The 24,397-nt window shown below is 47.6% G+C and overlaps 1 protein-coding gene across 1 annotated transcript; it reads left to right on the forward strand.

The window, feature by feature from the left end:
- The first annotated feature begins 5,613 nt into the window (after positions 1-5,613).
- Positions 5,614-22,096, forward strand: MMP23B (matrix metallopeptidase 23B). Its single transcript, XM_056865202.1, has 8 exons — positions 5,614-5,784; positions 8,775-8,920; positions 12,786-12,925; positions 13,650-13,817; positions 17,391-17,555; positions 19,165-19,275; positions 20,682-20,808; positions 21,922-22,096. The coding sequence occupies exons 1-8, from the start codon at positions 5,614-5,616 to the stop codon at positions 22,094-22,096; spliced, it is 1,203 nt and encodes a 400-aa protein (XP_056721180.1).
- The last annotated feature ends 2,301 nt before the right edge of the window (positions 22,097-24,397 follow it).

Genomic DNA, 24,397 nt, shown 5'->3' on the forward strand with positions numbered 1-24,397 from the left:
GGTTGACTCAGCCTTCCATCCTTCCGAGGTCAGTCAAATGAGGACCCAGCTTGCAAACAGCACTAATGGCTTACCAAATGACCACCTTGAGGTTGGCAAACCTAATATATCCCACTTTGGAGCAAGAACTCCAGAGTTTGAGAGCACTGCCACAGTTCCATCTATCTAATCTGGAGAACCGGGTTGGTTCCCCCACTCCTCCACATTAAGCCAGGTGGGTGACCTTGGGCTAGTCACAGCTCTCTCATCCCCACCTACCTCACAGGGTGATTGATAGACAGACAGACAGACAGTTTATTTATGACCCTTGACCAGATAAAACAAAATACATGGACTAAAATAGTTTTACAGACAAAGGTTTACAGTCCGAGTCTTAAATCACTTTAAAAAAATAGTAAAATAAATAACATCCAAGTTACATCTGCCATTTGGACTAAGAAACTACTCTATGGCAACGAATTTTAATTGCTGCCGTACAAAATTTTGCTACCTGAGAGGTGATTGAAGGATTATCTCCTTGTAGAAGCTTTTCGATCTTTTCTCTTTCCCTGTCGGGTCCCATTCTCAGTATGAGGGGCTCAATAAACTTAGAACGAGGTATTGTGTAAAAGTTACAATTCGGGAGAACATGTTCAGTGGTACTGGTTTAACCTCACAGGGTGTCTGCTGTAGTAGAGGAAGTCGGCATATAAAAACCAACTCTTCTTCTTCTTCTTGGCCCAAGGTCACCCAGCGAGTTTCCATGGCAGTGTGGGGTTTCAAACCTGGGTCTCCCAGAACCTAGTCTGGCTCTCTTACCACTACACCACACTGCCTCTCATTGAACCAAATCGGTGGCAGATATGTCATGGCGTCCCAAGACCATTGTGGGTCTGCCCATATACACCCTACAACCCTCACATTGCTCAATAGGATTGTATATTTCCTTGCACTGTGTTCCACTGCTCCTTATATAGGGTTGTCAACAGATCTCCTGCTGTTACAGCTGATCTCCAGCCGACAGAGATCAGTTCACCTGGAGAATGTGGCCGCCTTGGTTAATTGGACTCTATGGCATTGAAGCCCCTCCCCAAACCCCGCCCTCCTCAGGCTCCGCCCCAAAAACCTCCCGCCGGTGGCAAAGAGGGACTTGACAACCCTATTCTTATAACATGGTACCAAAAAGCCAGTTAAGACTGCTTAGGAATATATAATTTCCCCTCTCTTTAGTCCAAAATTAAATCGAGCCAGATTCAACAATCCTTGAGAGCCGGGCCAAATTAAACAGCCAGATGTGAGATCTGGAGGGGGGGCACCTCATTAGAAGAGGGGAGAATTAATAATAGCCTCTTATGCAGCTTATGTAATTCCATTTATCGTGGCTCCGTACCAAAGCATGTAAACACAGCAAGCCTCTCTAATAAAACAAACAGCACAGATAAAATACTGGCATAAGTCCGTCAAGGCAAGGGCCATGTATGTGTCATGGTGCTTTGAAACAAGTGCTGATCAAGCGTGAGATGCAGCCCTCTGGGAAGATCACCTTTACTGTTTTAAAAATCCCACCAGGTTTCTAGCACATGTTGTGCAAGAAATTAACTCGAAAGTTGCCTGTTGCAAAAGCCCCTGAAATCCTGGAAGAGTGAGGGTGGCGATGTTGAGAGAATAGGAGTGGCTATGTGATAGGGTTGCCAACCTCCAGGTACTATCTGGAGATCTCCTGCTATTACAACTGATCTCCAACTGATAGAGATCAGTTCGCCTGGAGAAAATGGCCGCTTTGGCAATTGGACTCTATGGCACTGAAGTCCCTCCCCTCCCCAAACCCCACCTTCTTCAGGCTCAGCCCCCAAAACCTCCCGCCGGTGGTGAAGTGGGAACTGGCAACCCTACTAGGTGTGTGTCAAGTGCTGTCAAGTCGCAGCCGACTTATGGTGACCCCAGCAAGGGGATTTCGAGTAGGGTTGCCCTCCCTCTTCGCCATCGGTGGGAGGTTTTTTGGACAGAGCCTGGGAAGGGCGGGATTTGGGGAGGGGAGGGACTTCAATGCCATAGAGTCCAATTGCCAAAGCAGCCATTTTCTCCAGGGGAACTGACCTCTATTCCCTGGAGATCAGTTGTAAGCGGGAGATCTCCAGCTACTAGCTGGAGGTTTGGCAAACTAGAGTTAGCGTGCTGACAAAAACTTAGCAAACAAAAGCTGCAACAAATTGCACAATAAAGAAAAGTAAGAAGGTGGTATTAATATGTCATAGCCATTGTTCACTGTATACACATACACAAAGGTTCTGTGTAGTAGCACCCTGATACACGCTGTATGTGTAAACAGTGAACAGTGGCTATGACATATTAATACCACCTTGTTACTTTTCTTGTATTGTGCAATTTGTTGCAGCTTTTGTTTGCTAACTAGCTGGAGGTTGGCAACCCTAAGGCGCAGTCTAAAAGGAATCCTAATTCCCCACAAGGGAATCTTGTGAGGCTTAAGACATGCCTGTCTGTCTTTCTCTGCACATTTTGCAAACGAAGCCTGGACAGCCCCAGAAAAAGGCACCTTTCCCCATCTGCTGGTATGGCAACGGAGGTTTTCTTTGGCAAACCGCTGGCTTCTCTGGGCAAAAAAAAGAAAATAAAAATCCCAGCATCCCGCAGCTGTTTCTTTCTACGCCTTGAAGCTCCAGGGGAGCCGCCTGCCAGCTTTCCAAGAAACCTCTCTCAGATCCTCCCTTCCCTCAGCGAGTGTGAGAGAGTGACCTTATACAACCTATGGGCCTCGAATAGGGTTGCCAACCTCCAGGTATTGGAGCAAAGATACACTAGTACTAATGTAGACAAGCTGAGATAAGGATAGTACGAGGCTCTCAAATAACTGCAAAAACATATATTGACAAAAGAATAAGTGAACGTGCAAACACGTATCAAAGGAAACTTAACTAAGACGTAGTGGTCACAACAACACAAATCAACGAACTGCTATGTACAAAATCGAATATAAAAAGGACTCTCATACAGTTCATGAGTCTCAAACGGTTCATTTGTCAACAACAAATTGTCGCTGTTTTTTGTGTTGAATATATGCTCTATGGTAAGTTATGGACCTCATAGGTATCGAAAGCCATTTGCACGTAACAAAATATGTATTTTATCAAAGTCATTGTTGAACTGAAATACAATCAAGAAGAAGTATATTAATAGTGAAATAATTATTAAGCTCTAACTTAAAATGATTTTTTATTCATAACAAACTTAATAATGCAAACACATTGGCATTTGGCAAAAACAAAAGTTCCTTTAGAAACACAATGTACATCCAGGTTTTTTTTCCTTTAAATTTTTTTGGGGGGCCCAAGAGAGTGGGGCCCTAAGCTATAGCTTGTTTAGCTTATATGTAAATCCAGCACTGGCTATTACCACTGATCTTCTGCTGACAGAGATCAGTTCACCTGGAGAAAAAGGCTGATTTGGCATTAGGACTGTATGGCATTGAAGTCCCTCCCCTCCCCAAACCCCGTCCTCCTCAGGCTCTGCCCCCAAAACCTCCTGCCAGTGGCCAAAAGGGACCTGGAAACCCTAGCCTCGAATTCTTGCCTGCTTTACTTAATGACCACTGCACCCATCTACAATTGTCATTCCTAACAAAGCCAGAGGAAGAGGAGGAGGAGGAGTTGGTTTTTATATGCTGACTTTCTCTCCCACTTAAGGAAGAATCAAACCGGCTGACAATCGCCTTCCCTTCCCCACAACAATCACCCTGTAAGGTAGGTGGGGCTGAGAGAGTGTGACTTGCCCAAGGTCACCCAGCTGGCTTCGTGTGTAGGAGTGGGGAAACAAATCCAGTTCACCAGACTAGCCTCCGCTGCTCAGGTGGAGGAGTGGGGAATCAAACCCGGTTCTCCAGATCAGAGTCCGCCTCCAAACCACCACTCTTAACCACTACACCACGTGGGCTCTCAGTAGAGTGTCCATTCCTCTCCCCTGGCATGGATCCTGATTCTAGTTCCTATCAGTCTCAGCCACTACACCACTAGGGTCCTGTCCATAACAGAATGGGGTTGGGGGCAGGAGCTCTAAAATATTTCCATTAGTATGGTCCCTCCAGCCCTTTCTCCAAGCCCTGGGTTCATTCTTTCTTTAATGCAATGCTTGTATTTTTATTTTAAGCAGCCCTTCCTGTTATTTTAATAACCCTCAAAGAGTCGTTTGGCAATAAAACAAAGGATTTAATTTAAAAAACAACGCAATGTTGAACAATTAAAATAGTCCCTAGAAGAAGCAACAGCTTGATAAAAACATCATAGCAGCTAATCCAGCAAGTGATGGGTGAAAGAACAGTCAATTAAACAACAAACATCAAATCAGTATCTATAGAAAAGGCACTGTCAACAAACTACTACCGTAAGTAACTAACAAAACCATCCATTGTCTTCTGGAACAAACTATTCTTGACCAGCTTCTGGAAAGGGTTAGGGTTAGGTTGCAAATCCTTTCGTAATATCCAGACTAGACTACTGTTAGATTCTTTTTTAAGGGGCTGCCCTTGAAAGCTGTTCAAAAACACCCACTGATGCAAAACGCAGCAGCCAGGGGTCTACCAGGGGCCCACTGCAACGAACATGTAAAATCAGTGCTGTGGCTCTAGGTGTGTTTCCATGCCCAGTTCAAAGTGCTAGTTTTAACCCTGAATGCTCTAACTGGCTTGGTTCCAAAACATCTGTACCTGTACCTACCTGAGAACTTACTATAGGCACTTGCTTTATTTGAGATAGTTACATTTTTTAAAAGCCAAGGTTATAATCTATGAATGTCAGTGTTTTGCCCCATATTGCAAGATATGTTGGTTGCTGGGAATGCAAATAGGATTGAGAAGGAAATCGGGATCTGTGGGAGGCCGTTTTCAGAAAGTTACTCCTGCAGAGGCATGATGGGCACTCCCCCTGTCCTTACAGGCCTCTTTCTTGCTGCCTTGAGATTCGAATGTCGTGAATTATTTTACAGATGCACTTCACTTTTATTGAACTATTTTGTGTGCTTCATTGAGGGCTGGCCCTGGGGAGGGGGGGTTGCTTCTTTTGAATCACAAAGGCTGCTTATGAATTGCCCGCATGAACTTAACATAAAATACTCGCCCTCTTTCCAGTTTGCGTCCTCAAAACTGCCGTGAGCAACATAATTTCCTAACATGGTCCATGCGACTTAAAATATTCCAAGGGCCAGTTGTGCATCTTTCTTCTGGGTTCCGTTCCCACCTTCCCCTCCCCCTTTTCGTTGCATAAATCTGCCGCCTTTCTTTTCCAGCTGCTGACACACAGCTGGAGAAGCAACAGCTCTTCCATGAGCCCAGCTGTTCTGCTCGACGGGTTTTTCCCCTCCTCCTCCTCCTCCGCCGAAGGAAGATTGGATCCCAGAAATATGATCCAGCTTGGCAGGGGCTGATAAAATACTTGGCTTGTCAAACAGAGGTTGAATGTAAAGTCTAACTTTTTTTTTTCCAGTGCCGTTGAAAAAAAAGAAAAGAATAGTTTTCTGAATATCCGACCAAGCTGTATCCATTTGCTGCCGCAGCTGTAACACATTGAGTATTGGATGCATGCGAACGGGATACGTTTATCTCCCTCTCTTTAATGAAAGACAGCCATGGAATATGCAGAAAGGCTTCGGGCAAACAACATTCACAATTTTCTTCCAGATGACTGTCGGAAAAGCCATAAATACCAATGTATCCTGAGTTTCATATGCATTTTCCCATTAGTGGTTCTACTGGCTGCTCTCAGACACCCGCTTGGAAAAGATGTTCCGAAATTTCAGGTAAGAAGCTTTTAAAGTTGTTGAGAGCGGAGGTTTTTAATATATGTGTGTTTTTCAAACGGTCCTTTTTATAGTTTTCCTTACTGAAAGGAATCTTGGTTTCTAGGCACGCAAATAGGATTGAGATGATGGTTGGGGTTGGTGCAATGGTTTTGTTCCCCTCTGCAGGGAACATTGTTCAGAACTAGGCATTGTTCAGAACTGTAAGATCATCCTTGACCCTTCGCATCTATCTTGTAGATAGGTAGGTTTATTGTAAACGGCCATAGGACTTTACAATCTAAAACATTATTAAAACAAGTTAAAAATTATAAAACTAATAAGATCCAGAAAAAGATAAGATTCTGAAATTGTACCCAACATTCTGTTGGTCATTAAAGCAGTATATATAAAACAAGGAAGATATAATTCATCTCTAACCTTCTTTTCTTCATTTAGTGGCTTTCTTTGCCCTAATTTTCCTGGCCGCCAAAGCGAAAAGCACCATTTTTCAAGGGACAAAGGAATCCACATCTGATATCAAAAAAAATTAATTTATCAGCATCAGATAAAAAGTGTAGAGTAGTTAGTATATTGCCCAGGAATTTATTCCTAGGCTCAAGTAATGCCATGTCAATTTCTTTCCTTAGTATGAAGAGTGTTGGCCGCCAAGCATGCAAATAGGTTTGAGAAGAGGGTACCGATTGGCACAATGAGGGCAAATGTTACTGGTGGTACCTCTAAAGCAGAGGAAAGGATTCCTGTTCTCCTATATAGTTCCTGGAGGGAAGAGACATTATTGGGGGGATCTGTCTCCCAGATGAAAGACTGCAGTCCCCCATACTTTTGTCTGGGTTTTTTTAGCAGCGTATTTCCTGGATCAGCATAATGCAAACATTATTATAGGTTAGATCATTCTTGGAAGGAGCTTTTTCTGAGCTTGTAGAATCTTGGAAATAAAATCACAAGATTCTCTATCTCTGCTCCCCCTTTCCCAGTTTTTGGTCCTTGTATTCTGAGATTGTTGATGGGTGCATGCTACACATTGGTTCTGACAACCACATGATTGTGAGGAGGAAGCCCGCCCATATGGGAAAGGCTCCTACCGTGACAAAAAGCAGCATGGATGCAAACCTTTGGGCCAAACAGATTTCATACTTGCTTTGCTCCAGATTTGGAGGGAGTTCAGCCATATGACCTACTTATGAAGAGATGTTTCGGCCCAGAGTCTGTGCATGCGCACGGATGCCCATTTATAAGGCTGACTAATTCCCCTCAAATAGGAATGCCGTTTCCTCGAGTGGCAGGAAGCATCAGCCTTCTGCGGGATCAGCTGGAGAGTTTTGTAAGGATCGGTTTGTTTGCAAATATCCCAGATAAGCACGAGGGCGCTGGCAGACAGTCAGAAAGCAGTATGATTTCCCTCCCGCCTTCCCAAAGTATGTCTTTGGAACCACCAAGGATTCCTTCTGGCCAGTGAACTCCAAAATTCATCTCTGGCTATATTCTCAGTTGTGCTCTTAATGGGTCGGCCAGCTCTCTGGTTGGCAATGCTTTCCGGGAAAATCTTTTTTGAGTGTAAGGTTGGACTGACGTCCGCGCACTAGTACAATGTGGTAGGGCAGGGCTGAGTTGGCGCTTCCCAGGGCAAAAAGGTCTTTTAAGTACAAGTGTTCATCTGGACCAGTTTAGTTCCTGGCTTGAGTACCGTGAGCATCCACGAAATGCCCTCCTAAAAAGAGTAGGGAAATCTGATGCCATCTCTGGAACTTTTTTTTTCTTTTTCTTTTTAAACAGCTTTCTCAAGCTTTCTTTTCCCTTCTAAGGTTCACAGCTGCTTCTCGCCCTAGTGGAAATTTCATGGTTTCCCTCCCACACCCTAGATGCCCCCGATCTAGGGTTGCCAACCTCCAGGTACTAGCTGGAGATCTCCTGCTATTACAACTGATCTCCAGCCCATAGAGATCAGATCCCCTGGAGAAAATGGCCACTTCTGCAATTGAACTCTGTGGCACTGAAGTCCCCCCCTCCAAACCCCGCCCTCCTCAGGCTCCACCCCAAAAACCTCCTGCTGGTGGCGAAGAAGGACCTGACAACCCTAATTACAACTAATCGCCAGCCGATTGAGATCATTTCAACTGGAGAAAATGGCCACTTTGGCAATTGGACTCTATGGCATTGAAGTCCCTCCCCAAACCCACCCTCCTCAGTCTCCGCCCCCAAAACCTCCCAGCAGTGGCAAAGAGGGACCTGGCAACCCTACCCCGATCTCCCAACAGAATTGCAAAAAACAGCCATTCCCGGTATCCTCTGATGGAAGCCAGGTCTCCCCTGGCCGCTGGCGGGGGATGGGGGTAGGGTTGCCAACCTCCAGGTAGTAGCTGGAGATCTCCTGCTATTACAACTGATCTCCAACCAACTGAGATCAGCTCGCCTGGAGAAAATGGCTGCTTTGGCAATTGGACTCTATGGCATTGAAGTCCCTCCCCTCCCCAAACTCCGTCCTCCACAGCTCCGCCCCAAAAACCTCCCACCGATGGTGAAGAGGGACCTGGCAACCCTAGATAGGGGGCCGGGGGGTCAGATCCAGGCTGTTTGGGAAGGTGGACATCTATGGCATTGTACCATGCTGAGATCCCTCCCCCCAAATCCCACCCTCACGAAGCTCCATCCCCCAAATCTCCAGGTATTTCCCAACACAGGGCTGGCAACCCTATCCCTGGCTGTCCCCTGTTGGAAACAGGATGCTGGATTGGATGGACTGTTAGTTTAATCCGAGAAGTCGATGTGCGCAAAGCAACAAGGAGACTCCAGGGAAAGAAAGAAAAACTCATGTAACAGGGTTTTCGCAGGAAAAGAGCAATTCCAGACCAGTAGGGAAACTTTCCACACTGCATTGGGCTTCATGAAAAAAAACACATGGGGAATACCAGGGATTCAACTAGTATTGGATTGTGAACTTGTTCCAAGACTATTCGCAAAAGGCCTGACCGGCTGTCCTATCTTTTAAGGAAGCGGTTTCACTGCCGGGTTTTCCAAATGGCATTTCCCCACTTTTCCGAGATCTCGTTTTCCCACCTCATCCCCATCTGAGGATCAAACGCTACACCCTCACCCCAGGACACCTGAAGTGGGACCACTTGAACCTGACGTACAAGTAAGGCTCTTTCTCATGCGCTGCAGATCTGAAGCTCAGCCAATATAGAGAACTGTCATTTAGCAAGGATGTGTGCGTGTGTGTTAAGTGCTGTCAAGTTGGTTCCGGCTCATGGCGACCCTATAAATCGATGTCCTCCAAAACATCCTATCTTTAACAGCCTTGCTCAGGTCTTGCAAATTGAGGGCCGCGGCTTCCTTTATGGAGTCAGTCCATCTCTTGTTGGGTCTTCCCCTTTTCCTGCTGCCTTCAACTTTTCCTAGCATGATTGTCTTTTTAGCAAGGATAAGGTAAAGGTAAAGGTCCCCTGTGCAAACACCAGGTCATTCCTCACTCATGGGGTGATGTCACATCCCGATGTTTCCTAGGCAGACTTTTGTTTGTGGGGTGGTTTGCCAGTGCCTTCCCCAGTCATCTTCCCTTTACCCCCAGCAAACTGGGTACTCATTTTACCGACCTCAGAAGGATGGAAGGCTGAGTTGGCTACCTGAAACCAAGAAGAAGGAAGGAGGAAGGAGGAGGAAGAAGAAGAAAGAAGAAGAGTTGGTTTTTATATGCCGACTTTCTCTACCACTTAAGGCAGAATCAAACTGGCTTCCCTTCCCCTCCCCACAACAGACACCCTGTGAGATGGGTGAGCCTGAGAGAGCTGTGACTTGCCCAAGGTCACCCAGCTGGCTTCGTGTGTAGGAGTGGGGAAACAAATCTAGTTCACCAGATTAGAGTCTGCCACTCATGTGGAGGAGTGGAGAATAAAACCCAGTTCTCCAGATCAGACTCCACCACTTCAAACCACCACTCTTAACCACTACACCACGCTGGCTCAACTGAGATCGAACTCAGGTCATGAGCAGAGCTTGGACTGCAGTATTGCATCTTACCACTCTGCACCACGGGGCTCTTTTAGAAAGGATGGAGACCCCAAAATAGGGACTCTGTCTTGAGAGCCAGCGTGGTGTAGTGGGTAAGAGCGGTGGTTTGGAGTGGTGGACTCTGATCTGGAAAACTGGGTTTGATTCCTGACTCCCCCACAGGAGTGGCAGACACTAATCTGGTGAACTAGGTTTCCCCATTCCTACACATGAAGCCAGCTTGGTGACCTTGGGCTAGTCACACTCTCTCAGCCTTACCTACCTCCCAGGGTGTCTGTTGTGGGGAAGGGAAGGTGATTGTAAGCCGGTTTGATTCTTCCTTAAGTGGTAGGGAAAGTCGGCATATAACAGCAAACTCTTCTTCTTCATCATCAGGGCAGTTGGAAAGTTGGCGATCAGGTAGGGTTTCCAACCTGTTCCCCTGGAGAAAAATGGCCACTTTGGCAATTGGACTCTATGGCATTGAAGCCCCTCCCCTCTCCAAACCCTACCCTCCTCAGGCTCCACCCCCCAAAAAAACTCCAGGTAATTCCTAACCCAGAGCTGGCAACCCTAGGATCAGGGTCCAATCCATTTGCAGTCTGTTTCCATTGATAACGTTCTTTTGGGGGCCCTCGGCTTCAAAAAGAAAGACCCCTCTGCTGCAATGATAACGTTGGCACCCTTTGCCAACAGGACTCTGTGCCAGGGGTGACCACATCCATGCGGACTGAGTTGCGGGTTCGAGCGGCCACAGTCGCGTGAAGAAGGGCCAAGTAGAGCGTGGCTGGCTCAGATGAGGAAACCTCCCAAGGATCAGATGGGCCAGCTTAAGAGCGCGAGCGGCTGGCCTGGGCGGTTTGAAACACTTTACCTTGGCCAGAGACCTGCGGCCTGATGGCCCGCGAAAGAGAGGACCTTTGTTCTCCTCAGCCGAGCGCCGGAGAGGCATGTGTTGTATATGAGCGTGTATATTTAAAAACTACATTTCTAGCCCGCCCTTCTTCCACGTTGCTCAGGACAGCCTGTTTATTTGACTGAAAGGGATTGAGACCGTTTCTCTGCAAAATTGCCGCCCAGGCGGTCTATGACAGCAATGGAGAGCGTACAAACCTCGCTTCCAAACAAAAGCGAGTCTGAACAATCCTATCCGAAACCACCGATCGATGCTGAGATAGAGCCGGCAGGTAATAAAATTGACAAACGGCAATGTTAATTCAAAACGACACCGGCAGACAGACAGAAAGAAAAACCCTGGAATATGCCACCTGTTACCCAAAACAGAGCCCCGTGGTGCAGAGTGGTCAGCTGCAGTTCTGGAGTCAAAAGCTCTGCTCATGACCTGAGTTCGATCCCAGGGGAAGTCGGTTTCAGGTAGCCGGCTCAAGGTTGACGCAGCTTTCCATCCTTTCGAGGTCAGCAAAATGAGTACCCAGCTTGCTGCTGGGGGTAAAGTGTAGATGACTGGGGAAGGCCCTGGCAAACCACCCCATAAAAATAGTCCACCTAGTAAATGTCAAGATGTGATGTCACCCCATGGGACAGTAATGACCCAGTACTTGCAAAGGGGCTTTTTTACAAAATATTGTCGAAGGCTTTCACGGTCAGAGTTCATTGGTTCTTGTAGGTTATCCGGGCTGTGTAACCGTGGTCTTGGAATTTTCTTTCCTGACGTTTCGCCAGCAACTGTGGCAGGCATCTTCAGAGTAGTAACACTGAAGGACAGTGTCTCTCAGTGTCAAGGGTGTAGGAAGAGTAATATATAGTCAGAAAGGGGTTGGGTTTGAGCTGAGTATTGTCCTGCAAAAGACAATACTGCAAAATACAACAAATGCTACGATCAGCAAAAGACAAAAGAGACCCCCTCACCTCTGCAGGAGTATATCGTATACCTTGCAGCTGTGGAGAAGTTTACATCGGGACCACAAAACGCAGCATACAAACAAGGATAAAAGAACATGAAAGATACTGCAGACTTGGCCAACCTGAGAAATCAGCAGTGGCTGAACATGGACTGACACAAACAGGACACAGGGTCTTATTCCAAGACACTGAAAGACTGGACAATTCTACCAACTATTTTGTCAGATTGCACAGAGAAGCCATTGAAATTCATAAACATCAGCACAACTTTAACAGAAAAGAGGAGAGTTTAAGAATGAATAAGGCTTGGCTTCCTGCCCTGAAAAACCTCCAGACAAAGACAACATTCAACAATAGCCATACAGATTAGCTTTGGATTACACACATTAACAGATCACTTCAGGATACAATGGTTCCATATTAACATACCATACCCTCATTAGCACATTATCTTGATACTTACAGGACAATACTTTTGCAGGACAATACTCAGCTCAAACCCAACCCCTTTCTGACTATATATTACTCTTCCTACACCCTTGACACTGAGAGACACTGTCCTTCAGTGTTACTACTCTGAAGATGCCTGCCACAGTTGCTGGCGAAACGTCAGGAAAGAAAATTCCAAGACCACGGTTACACAGCCCGGATAACCTACAAGAACCAATGGGCTTTTTTACCTTTTTTAAAACCCAAAACAGAAGGGGCGGTGGCTTAATGCCTCTGCTTGGCATGCAGAAGGTCCCAGGATCAATCGACGGCATCTCCAGTTAAAAAGGACCAGGCAGTAGGTGATGGGAAAGCCCTCTGCCTAAGACCCTGGAGATAGGGATGCCAGCTCTGGGTTAGGCAATACCTGGAGATTTTGGGGGGTGGAGCCTGAGGAGGGCGGGGTTTGGAGAGGGGACGGACTTCAATGCCAATAGAGTCCAATTACCAAAGTGGCCGTTTTCTCCAGGGAACTGATCTCTGTAGTCTGGAGATCAGTTGTAATAGCGGGAGATCTCCAGGTCCCACCTGGAGGCTGGCAACCGTACAATGGAGAGCTGCTGCCCGTCAGAGTAGACAATACTGACCTGGATGGTCCGATGGTCTGATCCATCATAAGGCAGCTTCATGTATATTCCCTTCTGTTTTTAATTCCCCTGCAGGATTCTGTCTTTCCCCAGAAACCTCATCAATGAGAGCCAGACGAGGAAGGGATTGGCGACAGCTTTCCGCATGTGGAGCGACGTCTCGCCTTTCAGCTTCCGGGAAGTGTCGCCAAGCGAAGCCAGCGACCTGAAGATCGGTAGGCATAACCCGGTGCCATTTCAAACCTTCTGGGAAAGCGAAGTAGGGTGTACGGCAGTGTATAATGCTGGGGCTCCCAGGCAGTGTTCCTTATCAGGAAAACAGAGGTGTTGCAAACTGGGGAGGGGCTGTGGCTCAGTGGTAGAGCATCTGCTTGGCATGCAGAAGGTCCCAGGTTCAATCCTCGGCATCTCCAGTTAAAGGGGCAAGTAGGTGATGTGAAAGACCCTGGAGAGCCTGGAGAGCCACTGCCGGTCTGAGTAGACAGTACTGACTTTGATGGACCAAGGGTCTGATTCAGTAGAAGGCAGCTTCATACGTTCATCCCTGTATCCCTCTGTGAAATGTGGGAGGGTGACTCTAATTAGGATTGCCAATCTCCAGGTGATGGCTGGAGATCTCCCAGAATTACAACTGATCTCCAGGTAGGGTTGCCAGCTGCAGGTTGGGAAATACCTGGAGATTTTGGGGGCAGAGCCTGAGGAGAGTGAGGTTTGGAGAGGAGAGGGACTTCAATGCCATAGAGTCCAATGGCCAAAGTGGCCAGATGATCTCTATCACCTGAAGATCAGTTGTTATTCCGTGAGATCTCCAGCTACTACCTGGAGGTTGGCAACCCTAAAGATCACCTTAGTGTGTTTGCAAAAATTGATTCAGCCACCCAGTTTCCAGGGATAAAGATTACTTCTTGTTGTGCTCTTTCTCCATGCTTTCTCCCCCAGGTTTCTATTCCATCAACCACACGGATTGCCTGGAGTCCCACATCCATCACTGTTTCGACGGCACGACTGGAGAACTGGCACATGCCTTTTTCCCGCAGACCGGCGAGATCCATTTTGACGACCATGAATACTGGATTGTGGGGGAGACGAGGTTTAGCTGGAAAAAAGGTAAACCTTCCACCCTACAAGAGGAGGACTTGCTACTCCTGAATGATATTTGGGGAATCTTCCCTGCCGTTACGGGTAATAATCAGGGCTGCAGATGTAGTAGGGTTGCCAACCTTCAGGTGGTGGCTGGAGATCTCCTGCTATTACAACTGATCTCCAGGTGACAGAGATCAGTTCCCCTGGAGAAAATGGCCACTTTGGCCATTGGACTCTACGGCATTGAAGTCCCTCCCTTCCCCAAACCCCGCCCTCCCTGGGCTCTGCCCTCAAAACCTCCCGCCAGTGGCGAAGAGAGACCTGGCAACCCTAACCCTATGGCACTGAAGTCTCTCCCTTCCCCAAACCCTGCCCTCCTCTGGCTCCACCCCAAAAACCTCCTGCCGGTAGTGAAGAGGGACCTGGCAGCCCTACCCAGGCTCCATCCCCAAATCTCCAGGGGTGTCCCAACTTGGATCTGGCAGCCCTACCCCCCATCCCTCACCAGTGGCCAAGCCCACCCACCCTCTACACCCGTTGGTTTCCCCACAACACCTGTTGGTAATATCTGCCTCCCACCATGCATTTTTCCAGAGGACCCCCTCCCCCAAATTTTGTTATAACCCTCCCTGGAAGACAAGACTCATAAAATAAATTGCAATCTTCTGATGTGCACTGCAGTTTCCTTGCACAGATCTGTTACTTGAGTAGACGCTGGCCATAAAACACCGTGATGTGAAGTCGTCGGAGGAAAATGGCTTTTTTGGGCTCAGCCCCGGATTCTTTCCACACACAGCTATGCGATCCCTGTGAACGGGGAGATGTCACCCCCTCTCAAAATCCAGCTGTCTTTCCATGACAGCCATCAACTAGATTTGCAAACGATACTCTTTCCTATTTAGGAAGCTGAAAAACCAAAAAGAGTTTTTGAGTGGCGTTTTTGGGGCTTTTATTGTCAAAAAGAAAACCCAGATTTCACAACAGCTCTATGCCTGGCCAAGAGGAATGCAGGGTGTCTTTTGGATGAAAAACGAACACTTCTGAAGCCTTTTTAAAAAACCAGACACCCTTTGCAAAATCAGGGCCCCATCCTGCTGTGCCTGTCTTCCATCTGGCATGAGGGGTCCCATAAATGAGGGAGGACGGACTCGTAGCAGATGGAGACAGTGTCATTCAATGGTCAGAGTGTAGGACTTTGGAGATAGAGTTGCCAACCTCCAGGTAATAGCTGGCGATCTCCTGCTCTATCTCCAGCCGATAGAGATCAGTTCCCCTGGAGAAAATGGCCACTTTCGCTATTGGACTCTATGGCATTGAAGTCCCTCTCCTCCTCAAACCACACCTTCCTCAGGCTCTGCCCCAAAATCCTCCCACCGGTTGTGAAGAGGGACCTGGCAACCTTATTTGGAGACCCGGGTTCAAGTCAGCTATGAAGCTAGTGATGGCAGCCTCCAGGTGGTACCTGGAGACCCCCTGGAATTACAGCTCATCTCCAGACTACAGAGATCAGTTGCCCTGGAGAAAATGGATGCTTTGGAGGGTGGACTGGGTGGCATTGTACTCCACTGAGGTCCCTGTGCTCCCCAGGCTCCTTCCTTGGGAGCCAGCATGGTGTAGTGGTTAAAAGTGGTGGTTTGGAGCGGTGGACTCTGATCTGGAGAACCAGGTTTGATGCCCCACTCCTCCACATGAGTGGTGGACGCTAATCTGGTGAACTGGATTTGTTTCCCCACTCCTCCACATGAAGCCAGTTGGGTGACCTTGGGCTAGTCACAGCTCTCTTAGAGCTCTCTCAGCCCCACCTACCTCCCAGGGTGTCTGCTGTGGGGAAGGGAAGGTGATTGTAAGCCGATTTGATTCTTCCTTAAGTGGTAGAGAAAGCTGGCATATAAAAATCAACTCTTCTTCTTCCCCAAATCTCCAGGAGTTTCCCAACTGGGATCTGGCAACCCAATCCCCCACCCCCCACCAGTGGCCAGGGGCGACCTGGCAACCCTTCACGAAGCTCATGGAAAGCCATGGGACTAGGGTTGCCAACGTCCAGGTGGTGGCTGGAGATCTCCTGCTATTACAACTGATCTCCAGGTGACAGATATCAGATCCCCTGAAGAAAATGGCCACTTTGGCAATTGGACTATGGCGTTGAAGTCCCCCCCCCTCCTAACCCCTGCTCCTCAGGCTCCACCCCCAAAATTGCCAGGTATTTCCCAACCCATCACTTTCGTTCAACTACACCTACCTTACAGGGTCATTATGAAGTTACAATGGAGGATACAAGAATGACGTATGCCAAAGATGGAATTAGAATGTGATAGATACAATTGATCACTGGCGCCCATTTATCTGTCCTGGGCCGGTACTGTTGAATCTAAACGCGCTTAGCGTTTTGCTCATTGGTCTACAGGAAAAAATGTTGTGGCTTTCTTTGTGTGTTTTATGTCAGACATCCTGTTGCATTGTGATCTCGCTTTGTGTTCCGGGGAGGCCAAGAGCCTGTTGCCTCTTTGAAGCATCTCCGAGCGTCTTTGATTTGGGCTGCGTTCACATGAACCAGCGAACTGCGGTTGGACTGGACCCCCGATTAGTTGTGAAGTCTGAATGCGGCTGATTCACCGAAGTGGAACGTTCTGGCTGAAGTGTGTTCCAGCTGTGATAGGCGATAACGCCGTCTCCCTAGTTATGTTGAAGTCGTTGAACATCTGTTGTGGGTTCCAAATGCAGATGTTGTGAATTATAGCCGGTTTTAAAGCAATGCTCATCTTGCATTCTTTTGACTTTTGTACAAAAGTCCCAGATGAGGTCACTTGTATGCCACGGCCTTTTAACCACAATTCCCCCATTTATACTTCTGTCTGTCTGCCTGTCTGTCTAACATAAAAAGGTAAAGGTAGTCCCCTCTGTAAGCACATCCTGACATTTACTAGGCAGACTATGTTTATGGGCTGGTTTGCCAGTGCCTTCTCCAGTCGTCTTCCCTTTATCCCCAGCAAGCTGGGTACTCATTTTACCAACCTCGGAAGGATGGAAGGCTGAGTCGACCTTGAGCCGGCTACCTGAAACCAACTTCCGTCAGGATCGAACTCAGGTCGTGAGCAGAGCTTGGACTGCAGTACTGCAGCTTTCCACTCTGCGCCACGGGGCTCTGTCCTGTCTAATATATTTATGAAATAAATAAAATCTGCTGCCTAGGATTCACTTCACTATAATGAAATGGACTTTGGGCCATAGAACCTGAAGCCACAATGAATGGTAGACATTAAGGTGTCCCATGATACTTCCCCCTTCCCTTTAATATGCCATTTTAAAAATATCTGGCTGTGCAGCCTTTATCCCTCATGTCCTGAAACATGTTTCTTCTTCCTCCCCCCTCCACCTAAATTTCTTTTCCTTAGCATCTGGGTTGATGAAGAGTTCAACAGAAGTTCTGTTGAACTCTAAAGCTTGCTCACTGCTTTGTTGTGTGTTTGTTGGCGGAGAATTCTGTTGAACTCTCAAGTTTGCTCACTGCTTTGTTGTGTATTTGCTGGTCCTAACAGAAATCTGCTATGCATTTGTGACATTTGGTCCTAACTTTCAGACGTGTTCCCTTTTCTCCAGGGGTTTGGCTTACTGACCTGGTCCACATTGCTGCTCACGAAATTGGCCACGCCCTGGGGCTGATGCACTCCCTGGACCCGAACGCTCTGATGCATCTCAATGCGACGCTGACTGGGAAAAACGTAATCTCCCAGGATGAGATGTGGGGGATCTTCAGGCTTTATGGTGAGTGTGTGGGAGTGGAGGTTGCCAGGAGGAAAAACTGGCATTCTTAACAAACTTACTAACAAAATATTACACGAATTTGGGCAAGATAGCTGCACTGGTTGATTCTCCCTCTCTGTATGTCCATTTTCACTCTTGCCTCTTTGCTTCCAGGCTTCCTGGTTATGGCAGTCTTCACTCCTTCCCTTTTAATATGAGTTTTGTTGGTTGCTAGGCATGCAAATAGGTCTGAGAAGAGGGAGGAAATTAATGCAGTGGCTATGGATATTGCAAAAACACTGGTGGTTCCCTTCATCGGGAGGAAGCAGAGATATTCTCCTATGCATTTCCTAGTGAGGGCCTCTCTTGCTTGCCCTGCCCTCCTCAGGCTTTGCCCCCCAAACCTCCCTCTGGTAGTGAAGAGGAACCTGGTAACCCTAAGCCACCACCTGGAGGTTGGCAACCCTTAATCACTTGCCTAGTGGTGATGGACAGTGCCGGTGTTGAGTGGCAGCCGACTTATGGCTACCCCGTAGGGTTTTCAAAGTAAGAGACCTTCAGAGGTGGTTTGCCATGGCCTTCCTCTGCGTAGCGCCCCTGTTATCCCTTGGTGGTCACCCATCGAAATACTAACCAGGGTCGACCCTGCTTAGCTTCCAAGATCCGGCTAGCGTGGGCTTCGCTTTCCTACCCTGCAGAAAAGCTTTAAGGGCTAGATGGGTTAGTTTGTCCCTCTTCCTCCTGGCTTCGACTGCTTAAGCCAAAATCATCGGTATGGCCAAACCGAGAATCTTACACAAGACAAGATGCTTTTGATTTGGGGATTAGTGGCTTGAACTGCCTCCTCCATTCAGAACTTTTTTGGGGGGCGGGGGGAGAAAAAGAAAAATGTTTTCAACCCATTGCTGCAATTCAATTTATAGCTTCAGGAAAAGGAAACGGCCCGAAGGAAGACAGAGCCTCGCTACCCGCAGACCGAAAAGGAGGCGTCGGAAGGGAATCAATCTGGCTTTTTGTGCGCTTTTTCTTTGAAAGTGATATTTGCGTTGGCTTCCCCCTCTAGCCCTAGATCTCCCTGCCAAAACCAGCTCTCTGCACACTCCCAGGAAAGGGTTTAGAAAGCGGGGCGGGGTCCCAGCTGTGGTGGGTTGTTTTCCTATAAGCAAGTCAACACAAGACCTTTCCCTTCTCATTTGATATAATCCCTCCCAATGGTTCTGCAAAGGGTTTGTTTTTCCCACTCTTCTTATCCACACGTTCATGAACACCCACAAGTTGGCTGTAGGTTTTTTGACCCCCCCTTGTGTCGAAGGTGTGAATAGGCCCCTCCACTCCAAAGATATTCTTCCCCGGTTATGGCCACCACCTAGGGTTGCCAACTTCCGGGTCGTAGCTGGAGATCTCCTGCTATTACAACTGATCTCCAGCCGGTAGAGATCAGTTCACCCGGAGAATATGGCCGCTTTGCCAACTGGACTCTATGGCACTGAAGTCCTTCCCAAACCCATCCCTCCTCAGGCTCCACCCCCAAAACATCCCACAGGTGGTGAAGAGGGACCTGGCAACCCTAACCTTCTCCCTCGGTTGTGATTTCTATTTTATTTTCACCCGATGGCTCCTTTCGTTTCAGGATGTAAAGACCGACTCTTTCTCTGCCCTTCCTGGACTCGGAAGGGCTACTGCAAGAAACGGCCAAAACTGATGAAGAAGCATTGCCCGCACAGCTGTGACTTCTGCTTGGGTAAGGAGTCCTTGTTTTTTGTGAATGGTTGGGTGCCAGAAGCCACCCCCCAGAAGGCTCTGCTGTTAAAGACCCATAAAGCTGTTTTCGACTGGCTCTGGCAGCTGTTGGCACATCTGGTGGCGGAAAGTGCTGTCGAGTCCCAGCCGACTTATGGCGACCCTGTAGGGTTTTCAAGGCAAGAAACATTCGGAGGTGGTTTGCCATTGCCTGCCTCCATGTGGGCTGAGAGAGTTCGGAGAGAACTGTGACCAGCCCAAGGTCACCTTCATGGGGAGGAGTGGGGAGGAGTGGGGAATCGAACCCGGTTCTCCAGCCTAAAGTCCACCACTCTTAACCACTACACCACACTGCTTGTTGGTGCATCTAGACTAGTATTATCTAGGGTTTCCAACCTCCAGGTGGTGGCAGGAGATCTCCAGGCGATGGAAATGTGTTCCCCTGGAGAAAATGGCCGCTTTGGCCATTGGACTCTATGGCATTGAAGTCCCTCCCTCTCTAAACCCCGCCCTCCTCAGGCTCCACCCCCCAAAATCTCAAGGTATTTTCCAACCCAGAGCTAGCAACCCTAGTATTAGCCAACCTGCAGGTTCCCTAGAAATTTTTTAACTAGAAATGCCGGTGAACTGAGTTAGGAGTGTTACAGCTCATCCCCAGGAGGTTGGCATCGCAGCTTGGAGAAAGTGACCGAGGAGTGCATGTCTTCCAACATGTCTTCCTAGGCCTTTTGCCTGTGATAGAAAGGCACATCTTCAAGTGCTCACAGTGGCCTGTCTGATTTCCCCCCACAAGCTATGGGGAGGATGGAAGACAGTGATAGAGCACCCGGTTGGCATGCAGGAGCTCTCGGGTTCAGTCCCCGGCATCTCCAGTTAAAAATATCTCAGGCTTCGGATGATGGGCAGACCTTTCTCTGTCTCCAAGATCTGGATTGACAATAGCGAACTAGAAGGGTCAATCGTCTGACTCAAGGTAAGGTAATATTTTAACTACATTCACAAGTTACGAGTACTCTAGCGATTCACAAGTTGCGATGCTGAGTTTTACGTCATATCGTGTGTAGTGGTTAAGAGCGGTGGACTCTGATCTGGAGAACAGGGTTTTATTCTCCACTCCTCCACATGAGTGGCGGAGGCTAATCTGGTGAACTGGATTTGTTTCCCCGCTCCTCCACATGAAGCCAGCTGGGTGACCTTGGGCTAGTCACAGCACTCTCAGCCCCACCTACCTCACAGGGAGTCTGTTGTGGGGAGGGGGAAGGGAAGGTGATTGTAAGCCAGTTTGACTCTTCCTTAAGTTGTAGAGAAAGTCAGCATATAAAAACCAACTCTTCTTCCCTGTGCAACAGAGCTTACTGGTCTGACTTAAGTCCCATGCATGGTTTTGTTTTGGGTCTTCCCTTCCAGAGTTCCCTTTCCCGACAGTGGTGCCAACTCCACCTCCTCCAAGGATGAAAACAAGGATCGTCCCAGAGGGCAGGAACGTCACCTTCCGGTGCGGGCAGAAGATCATTCATAAAAAGGGCAAAGTTTAGTAAGTATCCTGCTTCTTCTCATAGACCCCTTCTTCAAACCACTCCACCTGGCATCCTGTTTCCAAGAATAATTTCTGAATCCTACAAATGGGGCAGGAAAATAAGAGCTCTGTCCTGTTGTTTGGTTGTACCCCAGCAACCAGTATTCGGGGATATACTGCCTTTGACCATGGAGGTTCCAATTTGCAACCTTGGCTGATTGTGGTTGATTTCTAAATTAATTTGCCCTGATTTCTGTTTTAAAGCCATCTGAGGCAGTGACCCTCACCGCATCTTGTAGTGGAAAATTCCATCAGTTATCTCTTCATGCAAGATATAAAAATTATTTTCTAACAGAGCGGTTCCTCAGTGGAACAAGCTTCCTCGGGAGGTGGTAAGCTCTCCTTCCCTGGAGGTTTTTAAGAAGAGGTTAGATGGCCATCTGTCAGCAATGCTGATTCTGTGACCTTAGGCAGATGATGAGAGGGGGGCACCTTGGCCATCTTCTGGTCACTGGGGGGGGGGTAATTGTGAATGTCCTGCATTGTGCAGGGGGTTGGACTAGATGACCCTGGTGGTCCCAACTCTATGATTCTACTCTGAATCTACTGCCCGTCAACTGCATTTCATAGGGATGAAAACTCAGAGTAAGGAAACTCCTGGAGATTTGGTAGAGGTGCCTGGGAAAGGTGGAGTTTGGAGAGGAAGAAGAAGAGTTGATTTTTATATGCCACTTTATCTCCCTCTTAAGGAAGACTCAAACTCCTTTACAATCACCTTCCATTCCCCTTCTCCTCTGTCTCTATACCGGTCATCATTTTTCTAAACCTCCTGGCCCCCTCAGGCATCTGTTCTCTAAACTACGAACGAAATGTTTAATACGGTCCCAGACCAACAATAAAAAAAACTTTTACCTCTAAACTAAAAAGAAATCTGCGGTGGAAGGGGTGGGGATATTAAAAAAAAAAAAAAACACCTTTCGCTGTCTGTGGAAATCCTGCGCTGGTGTTAGCATTTGCTGCCTGTGAAATAAAAATGTATAAAGTCTCTTAAAAAAAAAAACAGAAATATATCTGTGCCCATGCGTATCCTACCAGCTGATTGTCACCCGCTTCCCCCCCCCCCCCATATAGTTGGTACAAAGATAAAGAGCTTCTAGAATATTCCTATCCGGGGTACCTCTCGTTGAACGACGACCACATGAGCATCATCGCCAACGCCATCAACGAAGGCACCTACACTTGCATGGTCAAGAAGAAGTCGAAGATCCTCACCACGTACTCCTGGAGAGTCAGGGTGAAGCAGTAGCAGGGAGGGCGTTGCAGGAACGTTGGACGCTTGACAACTACATCGCTAATCTGCAAGGCCCACCCTTCCCTTCTCCTCCCCCATCTGTCACTCGGCTACCTTGTTGGGGATGCTGGAACTTCCTCGACCAGAGAAGATCGCTGCTTAAAAACGAAACAAAAAGTGTGTCTGGACAATTCAAACAGTTTCCCTTTTAGCAATCCTCCTGATCGTGGAGATGTTTGTTGGCTGACCACCGTGGTGTTACTGATGACAAAATACAAGGCAATTGCTTAAAAAACTGAACTCTCTCAAAGGTCTGGGCCAAGGTGACATCAGGCTTTCAGGTTCTGAGACCCCGGGATATTTATTTCAGTGGCTGACATCAGTAAAGTGGGGAGAAGTTTCTTTTGATGGGAGCGAAGAAGACCCTCGAGTCGAAGATCATCTCAGCCTTTATGCACCCTTCAACGTTCGACTGCTGCTAAAAACGCAGAAATGCCTTAAATCGCCTGAAAGGTGACAGAGATCATTGCTAGGAAGCGCTCCGAACCGCTTTACGGTCCTAAAGAACAATATTCATCGGCGCATTGGTCCTTAGCCGCCGCTTTTCGAAACTGTAAATGACACAGCTAAGCCCGAGGGGTTGGCTCTTCTGTTTAGCAACTTGGTGTATGCTGAGATGCGTTCTTCTCTCTCGGTTCAAAGCTGACCACAAAAGCCTTTTTCCATTATTAAAAACCCTCAAATTTGCAGCTTCTGGAAGGCTGTAGGGCTGCTTAGGAGTTTTGCCAGTAAATTACCGCTCGTCTGGTTTAATAAAGCGCTTCCCCCCCCACCTGGATTTTGAATTAGTTTTTCCTTCTCCACGATTATCTAGAATTATGGTGGCGACGTGGCCTTCGAAAATGAAATCAGAGGAGTCCAAATAAAGACTCAAGGTAATTAAGCAGAGAGAGAACACACAACTGCATGTTTTGAGTTAACATCCGCCCTGGCTTAGAATTACTCAGACCTCTCTTTTAGGAGACCGCCGTCTGTCTTTAAATCACATACTGGGATTGTTTCCCTCACTCCATCAAACATATTTGGCGAATAGGGTTGCTGACGTGGGTGTAGTATTGCCAAACGTAAAAAAGGGGCAAGCCTTAGAGACCAACCAGAACTCACCCCCCGGAACAGACATTATGCGTAAGCTTCCAGCCTACATAGAATTTCTTGGAAGCGGCTGTTCAAGAAAAATTAAAGCTGAGAAAGGCCGGCCACGTTTAATTTGAAGAATTGGTTTTTATATCCTGCTTTTCCTCTACCTTTAAGGAGTCTCAAAGCAGCTTACAATTGCCTCCCCCCCCCCGCCACAACATGCACCATGTGAGGTAGGTGGGGCTGAGAGAGTTCGGAGAGAACTGTGACTAGCCCAAGGTCACCCAGCAGACTTCTTGTGGAGGAGCAGGGAATCAAACCCGGTTCTCCAGATTACAGCTCACCGCTCTTAACCACTACACCATGCTGGCTCTCAGGACATGATGCTAAACCCTTAGCAGTAGCTGCCTTCTGAGGCAGACGATTTAGAAGGGTTGAAAATGGGAAGCCTGCCTTGCTGTTGTGTGTGTTAAGTGCCGTCAAGTCGTTTCCGACTCATGGCGACCCTATGAATCAAAGTCCTACAAAATGTCCTATCTTTGGCAGCCTTGCTCAGACTTTTGCAAATTGAGGGCTGTGGCTTCCTTTATAGAGTCAATCCAGCTCTTGCTGGGTCTTCCTCTTTTCCTGCTGCCCTCAACTTTTCCTAGCATGACGGTCTTTTCCAGTGACTCTTGCCTTTCTGTTATCTTGTTTAATTTGAAAAGGATAAAATGGCCCTTAATTTTAGCCCAGGACAGTTCGATGCACTTTTTTAAAAAATTGGAAGTTTCCAGCAACGTTACATCGACTCCTGGCCAAACGCAGGTGTTGACTCGGCCTTCGAGCCTTGGGTGGTCTACTGAAGCAGGTGACACTCAATAAGGAAAGCCACAATGGGCGATGTTTCAAGTCGACATTTGACCCAAAAAAGGGAAAAAAAGATTTTAATCTATGAAGAATAACCCAGTCAAATGGTCCCACAGTTTTATAGGCACACAACAAAAATAATCCGCACGTCTAAAAACACACACACACACACACACACACACACACACACACAAGTAGAGGAACATGGCTCAGTCCAACAATTTAGCAGTAAATAAGTAATGATATCTCTGCATGGTCTTCCAGCCCTGACCTGGATGGCCCAGGCTAGCCTGATCTCGTCAGATCTCGGAAGCTAAGCAGAGTCAGCCC

Source organism: Euleptes europaea, chromosome 19 (genome assembly GCF_029931775.1).
Source record: "Euleptes europaea isolate rEulEur1 chromosome 19, rEulEur1.hap1, whole genome shotgun sequence".
Lineage (NCBI taxonomy): Eukaryota > Metazoa > Chordata > Lepidosauria > Squamata > Sphaerodactylidae > Euleptes > Euleptes europaea.